The sequence below is a fragment of the Oncorhynchus kisutch genome, linkage group LG17 (genome assembly GCF_002021735.2).
Source record: "Oncorhynchus kisutch isolate 150728-3 linkage group LG17, Okis_V2, whole genome shotgun sequence".
NCBI lineage: Eukaryota > Metazoa > Chordata > Actinopteri > Salmoniformes > Salmonidae > Oncorhynchus > Oncorhynchus kisutch.
The window spans coordinates 33,556,499-33,582,062 of record NC_034190.2 but is presented as its reverse complement, the minus strand read 5'-3'; the positions used below and the strand labels follow the sequence as shown (position 1 = coordinate 33,582,062).

General features: G+C 45.0%; 1 protein-coding gene across 5 annotated transcripts in view; it reads right to left on the bottom strand.

The window, feature by feature from the left end:
* Nucleotides 1–25,564, bottom strand: part of LOC109906921 (collagen alpha-2(XI) chain) — a 48,695-nt gene that overhangs the window by 21,964 nt on the left and 1,167 nt on the right. Inside the window, exons 2-17 of one of the 5 annotated variants that reach the window (XM_031793614.1) lie at nt 15,532–15,693; nt 14,399–14,609; nt 13,536–13,698; nt 12,367–12,489; nt 6,857–8,077; nt 4,930–5,049; nt 3,268–3,474; nt 2,274–2,327; nt 2,011–2,052; nt 1,847–1,909; nt 1,639–1,713; nt 1,342–1,428; nt 1,044–1,100; nt 805–858; nt 518–571; nt 175–228 (exon numbers count right to left, since the gene is read on the bottom strand). In XM_031793614.1, coding sequence (XP_031649474.1) covers nt 175–228; nt 518–571; nt 805–858; nt 1,044–1,100; nt 1,342–1,428; nt 1,639–1,713; nt 1,847–1,909; nt 2,011–2,052; nt 2,274–2,327; nt 3,268–3,474; nt 4,930–5,049; nt 6,857–8,077; nt 12,367–12,489; nt 13,536–13,698; nt 14,399–14,609; nt 15,532–15,693 — 2,747 coding nt within the window. The remainder of the gene's footprint in view (nt 1–174; nt 229–517; nt 572–804; nt 859–1,043; nt 1,101–1,341; nt 1,429–1,638; nt 1,714–1,846; nt 1,910–2,010; nt 2,053–2,273; nt 2,328–3,267; nt 3,475–4,929; nt 5,050–6,856; nt 8,078–12,366; nt 12,490–13,535; nt 13,699–14,398; nt 14,610–15,531; nt 15,694–25,564) is intronic. The other 4 variants (XM_031793615.1, XM_031793616.1, XM_020504741.2 and 1 more) reach the window with 4 other exon arrangements.

Here is a 25,564-nt window from a genome sequence, read left to right as displayed (position 1 = left end):
ACACTGAGAACGGAAAAATATCAAATGTGACCTGAACAATGTTTAAAAAGCAGCACACATGCAAAGTGCTGACCACACAGAGACAGTTTCAGAGAAATGCGTGATCATAGAAACAGAATTGGGAAGAAAAGACACAAATGATGTTTACAACAAAACTAGCAGCTGAGAGCTTGCCTTAGGCCCACCCTCTCCTGGCATGCCTCTGGCTCCATCAGCTCCAGCACGACCCTGAGGAGAGAGGGAACCACAGCGTTCACATCTTCTGTCACAGAATCTAATCTGCATGGCTGTAGACATAGCCCACCACTTAGCGTGAAGTAATGTACTGCCACGCATACAAGCAGTATTCAGCATACAAGCAGTATGCACGTATCGGAACGTAGTCATAGAGTGCATCCGAAAGGGCACCTTATTCCCTACGTAGTGCACTACTTTTGACCAGGGCGCATACGGAATAGGCTGCCGTTTCGGCCGCATCCGTAAAGACGGTCACGGGGATCAGACGGCGCTCACTTACCCTCCTTCCTGATTTGCCGGGAGGTCCGCTCAAACCCTGTGGTCCTCTGGGGCCCTGAAGAACAAAATAGATGTCTGTGATGAATGCCTGTCTGAATTGAGTATCGATAATAAACACATACAGAGAAACAGTCTCTACCTCCACTTTACAGTTGAGGAAAAACAACCGTCTCTTTGGAACTGACCAGCACTACAGTGGTGTAAAGGAACCTACATAAAGCCCGTCTGTGGTCAGAGCCAGACAATGGGAAAGAGGTCCACGGACGTGGTTCTGGGATATCTCTTTACCTGAGGTCCAGGATCCCCACCTTCACCCTTCAGCCCAGCACTTCCAGGGGTACCCTGAGATAGAACAGAAACCATCATTACTGCAGAGGAACACACAGACGTCCATCGAATAGCCCAGCCAATCTGTTTCCTTCGTCTCCTTGACGATCAGGGGGACCGTCAGTATATGGTCAATATTCTGGCACATCGTTCGATTGTGAATGAAGGAAATGCGATGGAGGAAGGGTGACGGTACACACCAGGGGTCCTGTGCGTCCAGTGTAGCCCATTGGTCCGGGTGGTCCCTTCAGAGCCAGCTAGGAGAAAGGAGAAACAAACAAGATGTCAGCACTTACCCATTACTCAGACCATTCTTGAACACACGCCGAAGAACAACATGAGAACCTCTTAAAGAACACTGCCTGAAAGAGATTGCGTTCAACCTGCCTGTTGTCCTGATGTTGTGTTTGTTAAAATCATTTTGGGGTGTTTTGTCGAGCGCGCTAAAGCTGTGTGATAAACCAGTGGGACGGACAGTGTTAACCTCTCATCACTCACCCTGGCCTGAGACAGAATGGCCTGAGCCTGGGCTTCCTGCGCTGAGACCATGGGACCCTTGTCACCTCCACTGCTTCCGAAACGGAACTACAGAGAGGGAAAAAAATGGTCACCAAATACAACATCTTCAACCCATTGTCCTAATAGGAGGAATAAATAATACTGAGGTGGAGCATGGGAGGGAGGATCGAAGGGTCGATGAGAGAAAACAGAGTGAGAGAAGGAGAGGGACAGAAACAGAGGTCAGGAGGTGGTGTAAGGGTGGGTCTTGGAGACGATTGACAGGAGGGCACTCACGGGCAGCATGACGGACGTTCCAGGAGGGCCTGGCACCCCATCGGCACCAGCGATACCAGCCTTTCCAGGGAGGCCCTACAGGAGGAGAAACCAGCACAGCCCAGTCAGCCTCCACAACAAGACAACTACATCTCAACCATCGACAAACCCGGATAGAAAATAGAACTTTATCAGAAACACAGACATAAATATAAAGATTAAGACTCACCCTCTCGCCAGGATCACCGACAGAGCCAGGAGGGCCAGATGGGCCATTAGGTCCCGGGAGACCCTAAGAGAGAAGGAGAGGATGGTGGGGCGAGTACGGTAAGTAAAGGTGCTCTATTCTACCAGACACAATTCAGTAGAAAGAGGCGGACGAAGTGCACTTACTGCCTGTCCCTCTGGTCCCGGAGGTCCCTCAATCAACATACCCTGTGAAGAACACAAAAACACGGAGAGTGTGAGAGAGGGGGTGGCATTTAAAATGTTAGACGTTGCTAATTCTTCCCCTAGAAATCCCAAATGGAACGCTAAACTGCTTCTTGTGAAGCTTATGTTGACTACTGGCTGTGGTGGTGCCCCTTGTAGATGAGGAGGTCATAGTGCATGGGAGTAGCTAGAATAACTAAACGACAACGTGAATGGCAACTCACAGGCTCAAGGACAGCAGGCTCTCCCTTCTCGCCTTTTACGGCGCTCACTGAGGCCTGAGGAAAACACACATGTAACCCACAATACAGCACAGTCAATGCATATGCCTACAGACCCGACACACACTCCACCAAGAGCTTTGGTCAAACCTGCCGGCGTGACGTGCAGCCAACAGAGTGAGGTAGAAATAATCATAGAGGTGGGAAATAGTCATAAAAGCAACGACATGTGGACAGTTGGTTCACGCGTGACCCAAAGGTAGCTCAAAATGGTTCTATGGCACGACCCTTGGCGAAATGAGCTGTTGTAGCGTTTGTTTGTATAAGCAAGGGGACTATTTCAACAGTTATCCATTTCTCAATGGCATCGTTACATAGGACATTTTGTAGCTCCTTATCAAACTGAATAAATTAATGGATCATAATCAAGTTACAGGAGACATACCTGCAAATGATGTGTGCTGGGTTGATAGTACCAACATAGTGTTAATAGTGTACATTCAGTGCAGACAGAATATATACCGGGGGTCTTTACTACTAAAGGCAAAACGAACAGAGTGGGTTTGAATCATAAAATGATTGCCGAAAAATATTGCTTTTTACAAGGTTGTAGAAGCAATAAAGTTCCCCTGTTTTTATGTCTGAAGTATTGTAATCGTAAGAGTAGTCTAAAGAGACCACAGTGTCTACAAGTGTAGAAACAAATCATGTAAGTCCAACCCCTCGTTGGGCGCCAACTTTTCTCACAAAAAAAGTCTTCAGGGTATCCTTCCCTCAGGGTCGACCTATAACCTCAAGCTTAATAGCAAGTCCAAATCAAGCCATACACATAGAGAGGCATTAAAAACAAATGAGATCCGAGCCAGATCATTTGCTGCGCCTTTAGTACCTCTTTGTGTATGCACACTAAGTAGAGTATACACCGGGGTATACACAAATCATATTTCACATCCTGTTAGGATTGAAATCAAGACTTAGTGGAAGCGGAGTGACTTACGCCTCCCTCGTCTGTCACAGCGGACAGGGCGGGGCCCATGTTGCCCCCGGTCTCTCCCTCGGGCAGGGGCTCGTTGTAGTCCTTGTAGGAATAATCGTATTCCTTCATGCCCAGGTCTCCGGTCACATACTCCTCCTCAGTAAAGTCCTCGACCTCACCCCCTTCCTTGGCCAACTCTACCTCCTCTGCCACCAACGTTCCCTCCACCTGGGGCAGAGCGATGACGGAATGGAGGTGCCAAAGAAGAGAAAAAAAGGAGAGATGGAGAAAGAGAGAAGGGATAGGAAGAGAAAGAGAGGAGGACGAAGAGGATGATCGAAAAGAAATCCAAGATATTGATGAAAAGTAAAGTGACAGTAATGTCAATAGAGGGAAAAGGATGACAGTGAATGACAGATGAAGAAGCAGAGAGATACCGGGAGAAAAGGAGACGGCAGAGAGCGTGGTAAGTCTTACCTTTTGCGTAACACATACACTGACAAAGGGACATAGAGCATAGTGACACCTGGTGGACATCAAAAGAACAGCCAGTTCTTCAGGTAATTTCCCCACCAAAGCATGGAAAGCTTAAGGCTTCATGAATTCATTAAGGGCCTCCTGGTCTTTCTGAGGCCATCATCTCTTACACATGTAGGCTTACAATAATGGCATGTTTCCACCAAAGCTTTTATGGTTTTTCACCAGCTTGTGTGTTTGTGTCTAATGATTGAGTTATAGAAAAGAAAGTAGAATAATTGTGGGCTAGCAATACCTTAATAGGTCATACAGTATAATAGTTTAGTTTTTAAGACTCACTGACACAAACACACAATGAGGTGAAGCACCCCACTTTGTGAAAACAAAAGCTGCTGCTATTTTGCAAAGCTATTAATACGTTATTTTATATTTTATCTATTCAACTTACCACTGCTGGTTATGTAAAACATTTTGTAAAAGATCCGACATTGGTTATATAGATAAAAAATGACTGAATAGAATGCTGGCTATTGAAATAAAGTAACCTATTTATTTTGAAAAATAAGAAAACAAAAATCAATTTCAAATGAAATTTTTTCAATGTTTTACCATTTCTTTGAAGATAATAATTAAAGAATATATTCCTATAAAATAAAGAGGACATAAAACAGAACTGTGAGGAAAGAGTCACACATTCAGGCTGATTGGGCTGAGGATAGCCACTATAATTCCCTCTCAAAATGCAGTTAGATATGCTGTCAAACGAGAATGCACGATATCCATTCCATTGTTGTGTATATCAAATATTCTTATGCGACTCCCATTTTCTCAAGGTTTTTGTTCTCATTTCAAGACGAAGTGTGTTATCAAATAGAATCTTGATATGAGAACTAAAAATGATCTTGGGTTTAGGGAAAATGAGAGCCACATGAAAATGTTTGATCGGCCAAAATGAATGTGGTGAATTCCTCTTTGAAAAAGTGTGGCATGTCTCATAGCAATGGTGGCAATTTTTGGTTAGGATTGTTATAGTACGTGACAACTTGGTACACTACTTTGTTAAACTACTGGATGGCTGGGCTCACCTCCACATAGAAATTAATAGGAAGTATATAATAGTAACGAATATGTGCATTAACTTTAGCTGGGGAGTCTTTTGAACTAGTGTGATGGCCTTCTCCCACTGTTTCGCTATGTGCGGTTTACCTGGCCAGTGGTCACTTCTTGTCCAATCACCTCACTCTCTGGCTGTAGGACCGCCTCCTCATAATAATAATCCGACTCTGTAGGGGTGTGGCCAGCCTCAGAATTTGCCGTTTCTACATCCTGATTGGTCAGTTCAAGAAGAGGTGGGGGGGGGGGGGACCAAGTTGGAGGTAGGCAGGTTTGAATGAGAAAGGGTGGTTAGCTTAATGATGGTCAGGATCATGACTGATGTGTTTAAAGAAGGGACGAGACACATTACAGGGGATGTTTGTCAGGTAAAAAGACAAACAACGAGTTTTGCCAACGAGTTCTCTGGCAAAACATGTTTTCAAAGTGTAGAAAATACACTTTGAGTTAGAAAGACATTTTAGCAGTTCAAAAAATCTTGACGACTAGAAATGTTGCCATCCGCAAGATTTAGGAAATCATCGAGATCAACTGTCCATGCTGAAATGTCTTTCTTGAATTCCCTGAACAAATTCTACTGTAAAAAGAAAGCCACAATGCCATGACAGGTTATGAGGCCAAGTCTGCTCTTCTGCCGATGTCAGAAGGTTAGAGAAGGCCTCAACTTGACAAATCCTGGTGAGAATCGATGATCACTGTTATTAATAGTGGATGCATATTTTGTTCGGTCTCCTCCGTGAAGTGGGCCAGACTTTAACCAGAGACACGGGAAAAAGTTTGTACCACAAAAAGCAGCCTCACAGAACAAGTTAAACTAGTTCCAGAGGTATTCGCAAGAACTAAATACATACTCGTTTTCAACACTTATCTGAGAATTGGAATACATATGGTTTCGACATTTCACCTTCTTTTGTTGAGAAACCATCTTAGCGCTTCATTACATTAACATACTCACCCATGTGAATAGTAATCGAGCCAGAGGTTTACGGTGTACACGGAATGAAGTTGAACTGATACCTAAGCATGTTTAGCGTGCTTAATTTCTGTGAGACTGCTTCAATCATATTTTAACTCAAATATGATCAGGACAAGGACCCCAGTCTTTGAGTGAACACACGTTTTGAAGAGAAGAAAAGACAGAGAGAAATGGGAAACATGTTGTTGTGCGGTCTGCAGATTGTGTGGGTACGTACGTTTTCCTGTCTTCAATTTTCCGTGTAAGAAAGACATGCACACAGCTCATTGACTTGATTAGCGCACCACTCGTTATTATTTCATGATAAAAAAAAAAAACACAAAAAAAGAAGACAACAGGCCTTGCTTGTGTGAACGTTGAGAACAGATTCGGAGTTTCAGGAGCTTTGAAGGAGAATTTGTAAGGAAACGGAGAGGAGACTGTACAGGTAGCCATGCGTCATTATGACAGTCTGTTACACCGCTATATCATATAGGTTCTCACCATCATATAGATATATAAACGGAAGAGAGGGTCCAGGTTGATATGGGCCAACTTCCTTTCTGAGGTCCAGGTTGTCCACCACCTAGGTTTTACACTAAATTCTATAGTGGTTCGGGGGGTTTCAGTTGAAAAACCATTGCAGCTACAAAACCGTCAAACTCTGCATCTTTTAGCTTTATAGATTTGTAAATGATGATATGTATAATTTAGACAGCAAGTATAAATCAGGTAGTTATTCTATAGATATGACTATGAAACAAATAAGTCACAGCTTTGTAGTATTACTGTAATCTCTGTAAGTAATATACCCACGGTGAAGGTATGTATCGTTGTGTGAAAAAAAATATTCTCTGCGCACCAAATGTGTCTGAAAAAAAAAGTCTTAACTCTTAGACCTAAAACTTGGCACTAAAACTATTATCCGTTTTAAGCAGACACTTCAAGTCTGCTTGTTGAACGGACATTTGCAGTAAAATCTGGATGGAGAACGACCTGGTTCCCAGAAGGGATAGCTGGAAGATACAGCTCTGGACTGCCACCACGGGCTCTTTTTGTTTGTACCTGTTGATAACCGTTGCCCGGTTTCTTCTTTGGTTTTTCCGGTACAGGGACGACGGTGCCACTGAGTGCAGTCTTGCCAAAGGGAGGCATTTTTTGGGTCATCGATTTGATGTTATTTACATCAAGCGCCACCTTGGTTTTCTCTGGCAGCTCTTTCTTTGGTGCAGGTTTGGGGAAGGGAGGAACTTTGATGACGACCGACTCTGTTGGTTTGGCTTTAGTGATCTCGGTTTTTACTACTTTAACTTTGACTTCGGTTTCTGGTTTTGCTGGTTTCACTTTGCTGACCACAGTTTTTTCTATTTGAACTTTGGTGACTTTTTTTTCTGTCCGAGCTTTAGTGGTTCCAGGTTTGGCTGCTTCTACACCGTTGCCATTAGCTTTGGCCTCACCTTTTACGTTCTTCTCAACTACTGGTTTGGCGTTGCCATTGACCTTGGAATTACCATTTACTTTCTTCTCAACTACAGGTTTGGCATTGCCATTGACCTTGGAATTACCGTTTACTTTCTTCTCAACTACAGGTTTGGCATTGCCATTGACCTTGGAATTACCATTTAGTTTCTTCTCTACTACAGGCTTGCCATTTACTTTTTTTCCACCACCATTTTTGGTGGCAGGTGTGGGCTTGACCACTGGTGTGACTGCAGTGGGTTTGATCTTGGCCAGGAGGACTTCAATTGCAGTTGGTTTGGCTTTGGCTTGTTTGGCCGGGGAAGGCTTGGCTTTGGTGGGCTTGGCGGCAGCAGGTTCGGTTTTAGCTAGTTTGGCTGTGGCAGGTGCGGCAGCTTTGGCCTCAAGCTTGGCAATCTCTGCTTTCGCAGGTTTGGATGGGGCAGGTTTTGCCGCCTTATCTACTACAGGTTTTGCAGCCTTAACTACTACAGGTTTTGCAGCCTTAACTACTACAGGTTTTGCAGCCTTAACTACTACAGGTTTTGCAGCCTTAACTACTACAGGTTTTGCAGCCTTAACTACTACAGGTTTTGCCGCCTTAACTTCTACAGGTTTTGCCGCCTTTACTACAGGTTTTGCAGCCTTTACTACAGGTTTTGCAGCCTTTACTACAGGTTTTGCAGCCTTTACTACAGGTTTTACAGCCTTAACTACTACAGGTTTTTCCGCCTTAACTACTACAGGTTTTGCAGCCTTAACTACTACAGGTTTTGCAGCCTTAACTACTACAGGTTTGCGTTTGTCAGCATTGCCATTGGCATCCTTCTGTCGTTTATGCACATTGGTTGTGTTGTGTTGTAGTTTGTGAGGGTGGGTGGGTGGGTGTTGAGAGAGGAGAGGTAGAGATATACATTGGGGGTGGGAGGGGATGAAGGGACAAGGGATGGATAGATGGAGAGAGAAAGACAAGGGTGGATGTTTTGAGACAGTGATTTAAAGATGGCTTAGGCTTGGGTGATTAACTGAGACTGTTCTGGCATTACTGGATACAGCAGAAAGTGGGCACCTATAAAAAATACTTTGTGTCAATGTAGCACAGGAAAGATGGGAAATAAGCATTTTATAGCCAATTGAAACCTTGACTAATCGGAACAGGGTAGGAATGTAGTTATTTGCCAACGGCAACGCTCAAATTACAACAGGGGTCCGTGTAGAAGGATCTTTTGGCAGTCAATTTAATACAGTGTGTAGCCTAATACTCAGCACGTACAGTGCTGATGGATGCTGATCTCTCCAGTAATGCCATTCTCCAGATTTAAAAAAGCAGCATCTCTGTGCTAATGAAAACTGGAACCTGTGGCTGGCGGAGGCACTGGGGATATAACGGTCAGGTAAAGCTGTAGCCAAGGACACACTGAGAAGCCTCTGATGCACTGAGCCGTCCAACTGCAAGAGAGCTGTGAGCTCATAGAGAAGCAGCAGCACTGCGCAAAGTTAGTTTGACTGGGGCGTGATCTGATATCGTGACTAGATGAAGAAAATTCACAGATGGGAACAGATATATTCAAATGAAAGGCAAATACAAAAATATGTACAGTTTGTATGCATATATGTAGAGAATAGCTCATTGGACATGCTATGGGAAACATGTATATTACACATAATGAGATATTGACAACAAAGGGATAATATAGCATAAAAAAAGGGACATTAACAAACACAGGTATTTAGACAGGCAGTGAAACCGAGACACAGAGAGATTCACAGACAAATGGGCAGACGGGCATATTTAGACTCATAGACAGACTCATTGAGACCTTAAATAGACCAAACGACAGGTAGACCGATAACACAGTCAAATATGTGGACGCATGCGGTGACCTTTATACATACAAGCAGAAATGCAGTTGTTAATCCCATAATGAAACAGACATGCCAATGACACGTTAATACAGACACACCTGATTGCATAGCAGCCCTTTCTCACCCACTGCTGCCTGAGTTGAATAATCCCTCTCCATCCTCAACTAGTCATTTTATACAAATGCTCTATTGTTTTGTCATAAGAATTTGCTTAAACTGAGACTCAGACTCCGGGATATGACACTATCACTGAGTCTACCTTTAATGCTTATTTTGGCACAAAACATGTACTGCATTAAGATGTTATTTCCAAGTTGAGGGTAATAATCATATGAGCAATGGCAAAAAAATGATATCAAAATATATTGCCCATTGTTTTGTATTCATTAATTTTCCTTCCTTCTCTTGACAGTTGGTCCAGCCCAGTGTGGCCAGAGAATAAGGGAGAGAGGGGCAGTGTGCCCGGAGAATAAGGGAGAGAGGGGCAGTGTGGCCAGAGAATAAGGGAGAGAGGGGCAGTGTGGCCAGAGAATAAGGGAGAGAGGGGCAGTGTGCCCAGAGAATAAGGGAGAGAGAGGCAGTGTGCCCAGAGAATAAGGGAGAGAGAGGCAGTGTGCCCGGAGAATAAGGGAGAGAGGGGCAGTGTGGCCAGAGAATAAGGGAGAGAGGGGCAGTGTGGCCAGAGAATAAGGGAGGGAGGGGCAGTGTGACTAGAGAATAAGGGAGAGAGAGGCAGTGTGCCCAGAGAATAAGGGAGAGGGGGGCAGTGTGCCCAGAGAATAAGGGAGAGAGGGGCAGTGTGGCCGGAGAATAAGGGAGAGAGAGGCAGTGTGCCCAGAGAATAAGGGAGAGAGGGGCAGTGTGCCCAGAGAATAAGGGAGAGAGGGGCAGTGTGGCCAGAGAATAAGGGAGAGAGAGGCAGTGTGCCCAGAGAATAAGGGAGAGAGGGGCAGTGTTCCCAGAGAATAAGGGAGAGAGGGGCAGTGTGGCCAGAGAATAAGGGAGAGAGGGGCAGTGTGCCCAGAGAATAAGGGAGAGAGGGGCAGTGTGGCCAGAGAATAAGGGAGAGAGAGGCAGTGTGCCCAGAGAATAAGGGAGAGAGGGGCAGTGTGCCCAGAGAATAAGGGAGAGAGAGGCAGTGTGCCCAGAGAATAAGGGAGAGAGAGGCAGTGGGGCCAGAGAATAAGGGAGAGAGGGGCAGTGTGGCCGGAGAATAAGGGAGAGAGGGGCAGTGTGGACGGAGAATAAGGGAGAGAGGGGCAGTGTGGCCAGAGAATAAGGGAGAGAGGGGCAGTGTGACCAGAGAATAAGGGAGAGAGAGGGGCAGTGTGGCCAGAGAATAAGTGAGAGAGGGGCAGTGTGGCCAGAGAATAAGGGAGAGAGGGGCAGTGGGGCCAGAGAATAAGGGAGAGAGGGGCAGTGTGGCCAGAGAATAAGGGAGAGAGGGGCAGTGGGGCCAGAGAATAAGGGAGAGAGGGGCAGTGTGGCCAGAGAATAAGGGAGAGAGGGGTAGTGTGGCCAGAGAATAAGTGAGAGAGGGGCAGTGTGGCCAGGGAATAAGGGAGAGAGGGGCAGTGTGCCCAGAAAATAAGGGAGAGAGGGGCAGTGTGTGTGCTGTACCTGAACCCCCAGTGCCCCAACATTGTAGTAAACATACCTACACATCCTCATATATACCACAATGACAACATGTAAATGACATTCCTGCAACATTAATAACACAATGTTAATTCAATGTGATTAGGTGAGGTGAAACGAGGTGATGTAAGAGGATGAGTGGTCATGTGAAGGACATCATGAGAAGGGCAGCATTACAGAGGAGAAATAGAGTGACAGGGAGAGAGGCATGGCGACCTAAACTTTCACAATACTATAAGGGATTTCTTAAAGTCGGAAATCCCTCTCATTGCAAAACATGTACAAAATGATGTACAAAAAATGTCATTCTATTTTCATGTACTGAGCCTGAAACCTATATTTGCCTTCATACCTCTTTCTCGGTGCCTCTATCTCTCCCTCCTTTCCCTCTATTTTGATTATCTTCCTCCCTCTTTACCACCTGGTTGGGGGAGGGGGAGGTGGACAGAGGGGGGGGGGGGGCTGTTGTTCCCCCATAATAATAGAGTTACTCATGGTCATCTTGCTCCTCATCAAAGTACTGAGAGAGATGGGGGTGTGGGCAAGAGGGTCACACAGGCAGAGGAATGGAGGACAGGAGGGGCGAAGAGTGATTTTGAAAGGGAGAGAAAGGTAGAGGGGGTGGAGAGGAATGCATGAAAGGAGAGAGTGGGGGGGGGGGGTATGGTGGGGATGAGTGCATTGATTGGAAAAGTAAATAAAAGCAATGTTTTTCGATTCATTAGGCCTCCATGTGTCGATTAATGTCCGGAGCGCTTGTAATGGAGACACATGGAGGGTCTAGATGAATGAGAAAACAAACGCAACGAAGAAAACCACACAGCACTCATTTCAGCAGCATTTCTAAAATGTCTGTGATAGTCATGAAACTTCTCCATAGTCATGAAATGAAATGACGAAGAGTAGAGAAGCTGGTTGTATCATCCTCTTTCCCCAACCTCTCTGTCTTCCATTTTGTTCTAAAAAAAAACATTGTATTCAAGTTGAGTTCAAATCAACGGTGATGCAACGCTTGTCTTTATCGCAATACGTCTTGCATCAGGATTTCAACAAACCCAAACAAATGAAAAACTCAATTTGACCTGACTTGACTTTTGCTCAGTGTCTCATCAGTTTGCCTGTATTACTGAAGTGCAACAGCATTGTTTTTATTGTGTGTGGTTTTGTAGTGGGCTCTCTTTTCATTGAATTCCCTCAGAACACACGTAGATGAGGTGGAAAGTGGATAGATACAAATTCACAAAGCGAGAGGACAGAGCAGCACTTTGATGACTTCCTAGAGCTGTCGATGTCTGGGGATGACGAGGCCTCACCGCCTTTAGTGAGCAGAGGAGTTTGCGTGGACATGCCACAATATCAGCGATTATTGGGTTTAGGGTGGCGGTATCGTGCTATAATGTGTTCTGCTGCATTAGCTTGTGTGGGACGATGTTGTTTTATGCTGTGGTTGTGATGCTTGAAGTAGCTGGACTGCATGGATGGACTGTGGTGAGCTGCATTGATAGTCAGTGAAGCAATTTAGAGCCGCTGTGACTTTAGCAGGGTAATGGCGAATCCTAATTCACTTCAAGGTTACAGGTTCAGTGTATGCAGCGTTTTGCCGCGCTACTCACGTATGTGTTGGGGTCCTGGGACTGGGTTTTGGGTAGAGGGGAGTCACAGTCGGGGCTGTAGTGTTCACAGAAGTCATAAGCAGCCTGAGGGTTGGATGCGATCAGCAGCTGTTGGATATCACCCTGTGTGGGAGTGGGGGAAGACAAACGGAAAAACCTCGTTGAAACGAAAGAGTCATTGAATTGGAATCCGTTCCTGAGCTGAAAGCAGATCCGCTGCTTTTGAAGACGCCCGGGGTTTATCAGGTGTTTGTTGGACAAACAAGAAGATAAAGACGAAGGAAGAATATTGGTTATCCTGTCAATGTGAGTGGCTCAGCTTGGTAATGACATAACACGGTAGCCTATTTAGTGAAGCAGATTGAACACCTCAATAAAAATGGTAACGCTGGCCGTTAACGCTGTCCCAGTAGCCTTCACACTCCCTAGCCCCCTTTCCTTCAAGACCACAAACCTGTAACAACTCGATAGGTCAAAGTAGGAAGTAAGACCCACCTTCTGTTTTTCCCCCTGTCAGTTCTCAGGAAGGAGACGAGAAAAGGAAGCAATCTAATAACATTGGGACATGTATATCTCTATGGTATTAGTGGCATGTACGCTGAGTGTACAAAACATTAGGAACACGTGCTCTCTCCATGACAGACTGAATCCAGGTGAAAGCTATGATCCCTTATTGATGTCACTTGTTAAAACCACTTCAATCAGTGTAGTTGAAGGGGAGGAGACAGGTTAAAGAAGGATTTTTAATTCTTGTGACAATTGAGACATGGATTGTGTATGTGTGCCATTCAGAGGGTGAACGGGCAAGACAAACTATTTAAGTGCCTTTATACGGGGTATGGTAGTACACCGTTTTGTGTCAAGAACTGCAACGCTGCTGGGTTTTTCATGCTCAACAGTTTCCTGTGTGTATCAAGAATGGTCCACCACCCAAACGATACCCAGCCCACTTGACACAAGTGTGGGAAGCATTGGAGGCAACATGGGCCAGCATCCTTGTGGAACACTTTCGACACCTTGTAGACTCCATGACCCGACGAATTGAGGCTGTTCTGAGGGCAACTCAAGGGGTGCAACTCAAAATTAGGAAGATTGTTCCTAATGTTTTGTACACTCAGTGTTTAGCTCTATGGTACTGGTGACTAGTGCCTGACTGTGTGACCTCTGACCTGGAAGACCTCCTCATCCAGCAGGCGTGCTCCGAACACGGTGATGCCCTTGGTGTCCACCACGGGGCTTTTGCTGCGGGGCAGGGCCCTGGTCATGCGCTTCTTACAGTCCAGGAGCAGAGTGACGTTCTTCTTCGACACGGAGATAGCAATGCGGTGCCACCTACAGGCAGGGAGGAGGTAAAGCACAACTGTGTAATGTGTTGGTGTGGGTTGCTTAAAGGAAACCCCAATGTACACTGTTTAAGTTACGTGTGTGTGTGTGTGTGTGTGTGTGTGTGTGTTTCTGTGGCACACGCGATTGAAACCAGACTGTTCTAGGACAGGGGTTTTCAAACCTCTCCTCTGGGACCCCTGGCCGATCCACACATTTAAACTATACCAGAGCTAACATACCAAAGTTCAACTTGTCCACTAATTATCAAGCCATTGATCAGTTGAATCAGTGACTGAGTTCAGGGCTACAACAAAATTGCGAAATGTCTGGGAGTCCTTGAGGAGAGGTTTGAAAACCACCATTCTGGGACACTGAGGCAAAATGAGTTAAATCTCAGAACAACCCTACAAAATCTGACTAATGAAGAAGATACTCAGATGATGTAGTGTGTATGAAACAAAAACAACCATGCATGGAAACACTGACACACACACACACACACCCCACACACACCCACACACCCCACACACACCCCACACACACACACCCCACACACACCCACACACACCCCACACACACAAACACCCCCCCCCCCCCACACACACACACACACACACACACACACACACACACACACACACCCCACACACACAAACACACCCCACACACACACAAACACAGAGCCGCGGGACGTGTTGTTACTGACTTGCCGTCGGCCAGGTTGACGCCGCTGAAGAGGGGGTAGTCCTCGGGCGCGGGCTTGCCTGTCTGGTCCTCGTACAGGAAGACAGGGGAGCGTCCCAGCTCCACCCCCAGCTGCTGGACACCCTGCTCACTGTAGATGGACAGCAGGAAGGCCTGGAGGCCCGCATGGGCCTTGACCAGAGCCATGATGGAGAAGTTCTCCGGGAAACGACCTGGGGGAGATGGGGGGAGGAGGAGGCATGAAGAGAAGAAAAGAGGAGGAGTAAAGCAGAAAGGGGAGAACGGGAGGCATTGTGGGAAGAAGGATATTAGATACAGTGGATGGGCAGACGATTAATGAGATGAATTCATGAAAATTAGAGTTAGGGCTGTCTAGCAGTTGCGTGTTTTATTGGAATTTAAAAGCGAGGGTTTGAAGGACTGAAGTGTGAACAGACAGGTGGGTGTAGAGAAATCGAGAACCCAAACAAACAAAAAATGAGCTTAAATGAGCGTTTTGACTTTTCAGGATATCTTTCAACCACTGAAGTGCTACAATACTAACGCGCTTCAGGGTCTCAGACGGTAGTTAGTTGGCTCTTAACGTGTTTCGTCTCCTCCAAAGGCATTTACATTTCACATGCTCTTGCACGAAATAATCATATGCCTAACACAAAAGCAATCTAGCACTAAAGCTGCAAAGTTATGGTCCAACTAACCTCCTTAAGGTAATTGTAAGATGAAAATAAACCCTAAAACCAAACAACAATGATAAGAAACGCACACAAAAAAGGGACACAAATAGCAATCATGACACATTACAAAAAATAAATTCACAGGCATGAATTGGCATGAATTGTGCGCCCCAGTCTGTTTCCATTGTTTCAGCAATCCTATTTACAGGTTATGTCCGACCACATCTTTCCAAGTCAACCTGAGGGATGAGGTATGTTGTAGCTTTAGTTCATTTGAGGCCTGGGTCGTGTTCATTAGCGCACGCATTGGAAGACGTCTGAAATGTTTTGCAACGGAAAACGAAAATGAACGTTTCCTATTGGGAAAGTACAGGCAGTCCATCCCTGTTTCAGTCTGTTTTCATCCGTTTGGTGCCTAATGAACACGGCCCAGTTAGACATATAGAGGATATAGAGGTACCTGAGAAGAGCTGATTGGTAGGGGCAGAGATCTGGGCCTTCTTGGAGATGCGGTAGGCATGGTCAGCGGTACCGGCGCGCCGGGAGGTGCAGAAGCCTGGAACCTTCCGCACCCCCTCGGGGAGAGAGGGCAGCTGCAGCATCCGCAACACATCCACTGGATCTGAGGAGAGACGGCGAGCGGGAGAGGGTTAATAAATTGAAAAACCGCATGGAGTTATGGTCGTGAGCCATGGTTACATCTTCGTGGATGGACTCCATCATGATATAGAGTAGTTTGGACATTGAAACCAATTGATAGGAACCATCTTACAGATCACAATGGTTTCTGTATTGACCTTGGTCTGAGACCCACCACCATGGGCAATAACCATTCCAGTTAGATTTGTAGATTCAATATTAGGCCTGTATCTTAAAGTTACGCTCTAAGTATCCTCCACATAATCATGGCTGTAAACTTTTACGGTAATAAAAAGTCCCCATGCCAAGTCCACCATCTTCTACACTCCAGCTAACCCCAGGAACAGCCTCCTCTATTCGACCAGTGTCTGTCAAGCAAATATAACAAGCGCCATATATGTGATAGTGCTGAGTCATGGAAGCCTGTGTAAACAGAATAGACCGGCCGCTGACATCGCCGCCAATCTCACATCCTGCCTCCAGACCAGGTATGACTGTCTGTCAATCGAACGACGAAAGAAACGCACACCTGTTGAGGCGAGGTGCTGGCTAGCGGAGTAGAACACGTGAAAATGAAAGGCAGAGCCGCACACTCTAGGAGCTCAAGATGCAATAATTGAATAGCCAACGGTTCGACAGGCAAGGTTGTAATGACTGTCCCTCACACTTTGCTTAGCTGAACCAATCGGCTGACTCCTCAGGGCAGGTTTTCCAGGCCCACATTAAACCTACTTCTGGGCAACAACAACAACAAAAAAACTTTCAAATGGGGATTCTCAATTGAGCGTGAATTTTGGCTAAGATCTGGGACCAGGAAACTGGTCTGTTCTGCCCAAGTAAGACTTGGGTTGGATAAGATGTGGAATGCTATAGCTTTCTTGCGATGCAAGACGGCATGCTTGAATTCATGTACTCAACAAAGCAAATATTACTTCAAATATGCTCTATTACCGAGCAGGAGGAATCATTTTGACTCCACCCAGTTACCAATTTAGCCGGAACGGGGCCCTTGGTTGGTTCAGGAATGTGGCAAAGTACCTGGCCACTCCAACAAGAGAGCCGTGTGCAGCCCAAGGAAGCCAGGTACTTCCATCGTTCTTTACTATGTTTCAGTGGAGGGACTTTTCTCGAAGTTGCATTATTTTTCAGCGTTGGTCTTGGCTGCCCTGTCTGTGTTCGAGATGCTAGCTGGAGTTTTCTACGCTGTTTAGTGGGGTGGCAAAGATGAATTTATGGTGCACCCTGCAGTGACACTAGTCCTAATATCCTTACGATGCCAGTCAAGCGTTTGAAAGGCAGGAATTGTGGGAATGACCTGGATTACCGCAGACCTTTAATATGCATTCAAATGACATCTTTAATGTCGCCATTACAATGGAAAACAGTGAGCCACATTTACTAGAGTTATTCCCAGCCACTTGAATAAACAGCACTTTTGACATGAAAGAGGAAAGCAATCATCGGAATGAATATTTTTGATTAACTGAAAAATCACAGTCATATGTAACGATATGATACAATTATTCCAATAGGAAAGTCTGTACTCTGTATTATAGTGTAAACACCACTGAATTAGAACATACGGTATGACATCATTTTTAGCACAATGATCCAATCCAGGCTCATTGTGTTTAGGTGACACCCAGAGTTAACAACCGGTTTGAAGGCCTCAGGTGACGATATTTATGGGGAACTCTCAAATGGTGCGTTTAATATTGACTCAGAGAATCGTGACCACAGTCTATTACCAGCACACTAAACTCTGAGAGACAGAGAGAGGGAAGAGGACGGGTCAAGGGTCTATGAGAGAGGGAACTCTTTATAAACAGAGAGAGAGAGAGAGAGAGAGAGAAAGAGCGATATTGTAATGCCCCATTAACTCTCCAAAACAGTAACTGGGAGAACGAGACAGGGGGGAGAGAGTGAGAAAGAGAGGGGGGATTGAGGGAGAAAGAAGAGAGAGAGAGAGAGACACACACACAGAGAGAGAGAGAGAGGGACAAGAGCGAAGGAAAGGAAGAGAGCGAAGGAAAGGAAGAGAGAGGGAGAAGGAGAGAAACAGGCAGACAGCACAGCCCTGTGATGCTGGATACTGTATCAGATTCCACCGCAGGATCACACACACAATGAGCACCTCTGTTTCGGCCCGCTCACAGCTGCCCTGCTCATTGAGCCCTTCCTGCCAGGAGGTCTTGGGAGAGGAGGACGAACGAATAAAACGACAAACACACACCCACAAAAAAAAACATACACGCGGGACAAATATGGAGCCATCCGGGGGTAGACAAGCCACCTCTCTCTCTTTGCCCGCTTTCGTTCTCCTCTCTCCCTCTCCTTTAAGTCACACATTTTGGTCACAGAGTAAAGATCACCCTGTACACAGTGTCTTTAAAGGGGAGGCCCAGGTGTGTGAAAGGAGTAAACGCCCTGTACTGTAAATGATAATCATTCTATTATCCCTCACGTTGCTTTATTCACAGCAGCCCAGCAGTGAGCTACAGTAATGACGAAATCACATTAACCAATCACATAGAAATTGAACTCGGCTATCTATGTATTTCATGCAAATAGCCTACATACAGTAAGTAGTATGTTCCATCCATTATCCACCAGGATGTTAGACATTGTTCTTGGAGCCTTTTCTATGTAGGCCTTATTATCATCAACAAAACGTTTTCACATATCAACCAATCAAAACAATCCTAAATGTAAGACCATTGGAACATGTCGTGTAATGTAATGTAAACAAATAGGAGTGGCACAGCTGTTTTAATGTAATTAACTTCATTGACCACTAGATGGAGCCAGTTCAGACACAGAACTCTCCTGACGGCTGTCAGAACAGGGGCCTGTTCAGGAGGGTGAAACGTTACAGAGCGCTCAGATAGAAAAGTACTGAGTAGAGCAGATGTGATTGTCTGTCAGGTAGAATAAGGTCTCCTGTTAGCTCTATTCATTACATTTCTATCTGCACTTCCATGGTTCATTTCACCCACAATTCTTTGCAAAGGTATAGTTAACATTAATATACAAACAATATATTGGGGCCGAAAAGCAATCTATGCTTTGATAGGATGGCATAAAACTCTGATGGGTAAAGCCTACTGTTTCATTACATTCACGACAGAGTGCATACTGTACATACACCACACATACACACACACACAAACACCAATAAAACCAATCAATGCCATCCATAACTGATCACAGTTTAAACACTGAGTCCATACACCCACGCTCCAGATGACCCTATAGACGGGTGCACTGGTGCCCATTAAAACTGCAGAGCTTTTGTAACACTGTCCAACGTTAAACAAGGAGAACGAGAATCAGTGCTGAGCGTTCTTCACTTCACGCCGTGGGTAACCTCACGTTTCTCGCCTCCACCCTCGGCACCTTTCACTCGTTCTTCAGGGGCATCCTTGTACAGCGGCGGCAAATACCCGACAGACACACCACCTGACACCTTGACCCCCTCACCTCTCCCCTTCACTGTCACACAAAGCTGCCATTGTTAGAGAGAAAAACAGAGAGAGGGACAACAGGAAAGTGTTGCAGACAGGATGGAACGAGAAGGAGACTAAAACAGGAAGTGAAAAGGGCTAAAACATAGCGGAGATGGGAGATGATTGGAGAACACACAACGCTTAAAAAAAAAAGGATTGTCCTCAGTTTTCCTCTCTTTCGTTCTCTTTCGTTCTCTCTCTCTCTCTCGGCAATAGAAAGGCATGTGTTCAGCTCAGACTGGAGGCCTGTAATTTACATCATCATTCTCTGTAGTTATAATGTATTTATAATCCTCTATGTACACAGACAGAAAATCCATTATAACCACCCACACAAAAAAAGAAGTTGTTGAGGCATATGATACATATATTTACATACAATTAGGACTTAATATGAAAGAATGCACAACTTCAAAGTGAGGTATGTACATACATGTACATACAGAGCTCAGGAAAAACAACGTTTTCAGAAAGCTACCGCACGCACACCTCAGTGTCTAGTCCTAATATGGTTATGAATATCTCCAAACGTGTTTTGATTGACAGAGACGTCACAAGACACCAGGTCACATGATCACACAATCTATCGTAGCCCCCTGACTACAGCTCAGGCCTAACCTCGTAACGGTTGCATTTTTGTTGTTGTCCGAGACCTGCAGCCTCAAAAACATCAGGCAGTGTAGAAGATCACAATAGTGAAATGTGTACAGGTCAATGCTGTAGAAAACCCACAGGAAAGCACTCATTCTCCAAAGCAAGGGATCGTACCCTCAAGCAATGATAAGTGAATGGTAGGACAAGACAAGCAGGACAGTATGCTACAGCCTGGTTAAAACAGACTGAGTGCTACGTTCACTAATGTTTTACTTAGAGTGTAGTGTTTAGTCTGGTTTAACCAGGCTAGGAAGATTTAAACCTAACCATTGCCCTATGCTACAAAACTAGGCCTATCCCTGATTGGCAGTTCTACTGCAGAGTGCCAACGTGGACAGTGAGGCATGTGGTTCAGTTCAGTCAGTGACTCAGTTGGGCCGTGGACAGGACTAGCCTTAAGGGAGGATACGTGAACCACAAGGTAGGACCACTAGGCCATAATGTGAGAGGCCTTGGTGCCCTACTAAAACGTGCAGCCCAAACAGCCAGAGGCAAAGAATCTTAACTGAGGCATAGCTGGAAGGCTAAGATACTGCACACATCTTCTTGGCAGTCAGGCCTAGTATCCAACAGAAGCACAAGCAAGAATCCAACTCAGGGAGCAACAACTTAGTGCCTTTCCGTGTTAAACACATGGCTTAAATTGTCCCACATCGTAACCAGGTGCTCCACAACTCTGTTTTACATATAGACCTAAAAGTCTAAATTCAATGCCTTATATAGATATACAACATACAGTGTTGGCACTTTTTAATGCAGCTTTACAGCACTCTGCACAACCAGGAAGGAGTCCGACTGGAAAACAGTGAAATCAAATCAGACTGAGGCCTAAGCAAAGTATACCGAAGAGTTTCCAGCCGATTCACCACGGTGACTAAGTCAGGCTCGTTAAATAGTGCTGCGGAACGATGCAGGTGACAAAACGATAAGGTATCATCGTCCTTGTTTGTGGAGGCACTTGGCAACGGTCCATCCAAGTCTGGAAATACCCTTCAGAAAATCACCTAATGTTTTGAAATCTTTATAGGTGAGCACTACCTTGAATTGGAACATCTTTTGTGGTGGGGAGATGATGGCAGGCGACGATTTTTCATCTCTAAATGGCCCACTATGTTATATGAAGGGGGTCAGGGGTTGCATAGACCATACAAGCAGCCATTGAAACACAGCAACTTCCAGTGAATTGTCCCCAAAAGCAAAGCCGTGTGATTCTCTTGCGCCGGGGTCTCTGCAACCATACGATGTGGAAATCATTGGTCTCTAAAACACTTACCGTGCTCATAAAACGAATAGAATTCTAAATGACTAGGACCATAAATTATAACTTCAGTTCAGTTCCTGAGTAAGACTGCAATAACAGAATGCTATTTATATGCTATTTATAGTATAACATCTCATGTATGTCCACTCATGGACAGCTGATGCCTTCAAATGTATAAAATATTGCCTGTCTGAAATAATTGATACAAATCGACATGCAAAAGTACCCGTCTAGGTTTCCGGACACGCCTACACACACTTCCTGCAACCAGGGAAATGACAGTGACTGGTTCACCAGGAACAGGAGACCTAGACTGACAGTGTATGATTATGCTTTGGCATGTCAATTGTCAGAAAACCGCTTGAAGATGTCTAACTATCTCTCTCGCAAAACCCAAATCACCTCCCTCAAAAGCAGAGCGCTGAAAGAGCCTCTAGTCTCTTTCCAAAGGTATAACCGCAACTGCGGTTCGTCTGAAACGTGACCATGACATTTACGGTTGGCAGCGACCATGAACTGGTTCGGCCCTTTTTAACATGGCAAGATTTAACATCTACAGCTTTACACGGTTGATACGCAGTTAGGGCCTTCGGCTGTGCATGTTTCACATCTACAGTGCGACCGCAGTCTGGGCCAAGCCCTAAGTCTATCTCTGGGTGTGCAGAGTGGGATGTGGGCAACCGGGGGTGTCGGTTCATGACCCATCGTGGATGCTTGGATGCCCCATTGGTTTTCCTTTGTCTTGATGGTTCTTGACCCACCATACACCACTCCTCAACTCTCATGATAAGTGAATGGAGGAGACGGACACCTCTCATGATAAGTGAATGGAGGAGACGGACAACTCTCATGATAAGTGAATGGAGGAGACGGACACCTCTCATGATAAGTGAATGGAGGAGACGGACACCTCTCATGATAAGTGAATGGAGGAGACGGACAACTCTCATGATAAGTGAATGGAGGAGACGGACACCTCTCATGATAAGTGAATGGAGGAGACGGACAATTCTCATGATAAGTGAGTGGAGGAGACGGACACCTCTCATGATAAGTGAATGGAGGAGACGGACAACTCTCATGATAAGTGAATGGGGGAGACGGACAACTCTCATGATAAGTGAATGGAGGAGACGGACAACTCTCATGATAAGTGAATAGAGGAGACGGACAACTCTCATGATAAGTGAATAGAGGAGACGGACAACTCTCATGATAAGTGAATAGAGGAGACGGACAACTCTCATTATAAGTGAATAGAGGAGACGGACAACTCTCATGATAAGTGAATAGAGAAGACGGACAACTCTCATGATAAGTGAATAGAGAAGACGGACAACTCTCATGATAAGTGAATGGAGGAGACGGACAACTCTCATTATAAGTGAATAGAGGAGACGGACAACTCTCATGATAAGTGAGTGGAGGGGAGGGACACCTCTCATGGTACACTAACACTAGGCCCTTGTGACTGAACAGTATCTGGTATCTAGTGTGCTGGTCTGATGAGCTCTCCATCACTGTTGCTAACTGTTGGAGGCAGCTAAAGTGGCTATGGTACTGCTCAACTTTAGAGACAACATGCAACTGGACAAAAGCAACACGCATGCCAAGGCGAAGGAGAGAAAGAGGGGAAGAGAGTGAGTGAGTGAGTGAGTGAGTGAGGGAGGGAGGGAGGGAGGGAGGGAGGGAGGGAGGGAGGGAGGGAGGGAGGGAGGGAGGGAGGGAGGGAGGGAGGGAGGGAGGGAGGACAATAAAAATGGGAATAATCCATCCCAAAGGACATGTGAAAAAAGACAAGACAAGGGAAAATCACGAGGACATCAGTTCAGGCATCCAGTTCACATAGATACATGCTCACACTTACATACAGCCAAAAGCATGCCTGTGGCATAGGCTAAGGACAAGTAGCCAGGACCCTACTGCTCGGCCACACAGTGGCTCTATTCACTACCTCTGTGACTGCTAGGGGGAGAACGAGTGAGAGAGCGCAGGGGAAAGAGGGTGTAAGTGAGGGAGGGTGTTTTGGTTAGAACAAGTGAGACTGTTCTTTGTAATGAGGTTAAGGAATATCCATGTTAAGAAAATATTGCCGACCTGTTTTGTTCATTTACAAAACCCTGCTTTCATTCCTTTGACCCTCTGTGTGTGTCATGCTATAATATGCACACTCTCTTTTTCCCAGCGGGATGAGAACAAACCGTAGGGGCAGACTTTCTGAGGGAGCCACAGCACAGCCCGTCTCTAATTCGGGCTTTCATTGCCTGGGTGGGGACCTGTTAAGTCTTTAGTGTGTAGCCATATCCACATGCCATCTGTGAGCGCCATAAACCAAGGAGCTATCACGCTGTAGCATGGGCAGTAACAGGGGTTTGAAGAAACGTTTAGATACTGTCTTGTCGTACTGATGATGTGCGCAAGTTAACACCCGCGCATTAACGCACGAGTGCGCACACAGGGCGCCCAACTACGGAAATAAGCTATTATTCTATGGATTCATATACCTCTCGTTAAGTATGAACTATAATAAAAGAGAAATCACTTCTGAACTTTAAAATGATCTGATGCATTTTTGTAAGCGCACTCCATGACGTGCATAACGTCAGAAAAACAGTCCAAGGTGTCAGACACAGAGGCGCACATTCATTTTAAAGGGGCACTTCCACACCTGAAATGGAACAATCCATAGGTTTCACAGCCGCATATACACAAACAAAACTGTTAAAGCGAACATACCCTCGGAGACACTTATACGTTCACTCTCCATTCCTCTCTCTCTCTCTTCGACTCGCTCTCGCAGAAGCGCACACTTCCGTATAATAACCTATTCAATAAAAAGCTCAAATGTTCATACTTCCTCCTCCAAAACACATACAGGAGTCAGACGACGGGAAAATGCAATCGGCTCTGCAATCTGAAATAGGAACTCGAGCCAAAGAACACAGAAGAGCGTACAAATGTTTTAGAAACCACCACCCGTACACACTAACATCTATTCCCACCTAAAACGCCTAGGGCATTAAAGCATAATTAACCAAAACCGCAGAATAAAGTCCCATCCCAAAGAGAACAACAAAGTATTTTGGAAGTATAGCCTATATTAATATATTACATTGCCAATATCTTGCAAAAGGTTTCCCATGCAGACACTACAAGCAGTGCTCTTTTTACGTGGGCCATTTTGGGACAAAGCTCAATATGCAATTGCTATATAAAACGGTAGGATATTATTGTTATGTTATAATATAATTATATGAGTGCCTATAGTATTAGTATAATAATGTGCCACCTTTAATGGTTCAATTGTAGGCCTATTCAAATTGGCCAAGTGTGTCATTAGTTACCAATGTTCAACTGAATAAATAAATAATTAAGACAAGTTTAATCCTATAGAAGTCATATTTAACTAAGAGCATAGCTTGTCGAGTTGATGGAATGAATGGTACCACTGTGTTAAAAATAACGTGAAAGATCCAAATGCGCACGTTATAATCTAGTGGTCAGTCACGGAATTACCATCCTGCCTTGAAGACATTCTTTGACACCAAATTCTTCGAAAAACAATTATGCATTGACGCTGATGACGGTTCAAATAAAACGTTACCCATATATAAATACAAATTCTTAGAATCATAATGACAATTGATTATAAAAGCGTAATTGTTAATTGTCTAATTCAAATGATTGATTGGCTATTGTCAATTAGGCTATTATTAAGCACAAACTCCTGTTCTCTTTAAACTGTTTCTTGTTAAAAAAATCATCATATAAATCAATAATATTATTTAATCATGATACAATAACTTCATAAAAACAATGATAACTATTTTTTGAAACGGCAAAAAAAACAATAGAGGCGACCAATGTTAAACAATGTCAGTTAAAGGCAGTTAAACGCTTTCACAAGTAGGCCTAAAGACAGGACCGAACACAAAAAAACGGTCTCTATTGTCACAGTACTAACATCCATTCCTAGTGCAAAACCCTCCTCGCAAAACAAGAGGGTGATGAGAGGTGACGGTGATGGGCAGGGGCGGGTGCACGGGCTGAACTGGTAAACATCTAATCAAGTCCCCATAAAATGTCCACAGTCATTACTCTGACTTTGCCACGGTATATCCACGTACGCACAGGCCTACATCCAGTAGCAGGAAATATACAGGTAAAGAGAACGATAAATCAGACGTGAACTCTCTCGGTAAAGTATTTCACTATAACGTTGGCTGCTAAACGCACCGTCCTATCCTATGGTCCCGTCTGGAATGAAAGCGCGTCCATGCGTAATGGCGCACGAGCTCCAAAACGTCCCTTAATTAATCTAACAAAGCTAGTTTATTTTACAACTATTATCAAATGTAGGAGAAAATATTACATTCACAACAACCACAAAACTCGTCTAAATATCTGGAATGGTTGAGCCGTTGGGCGAACTG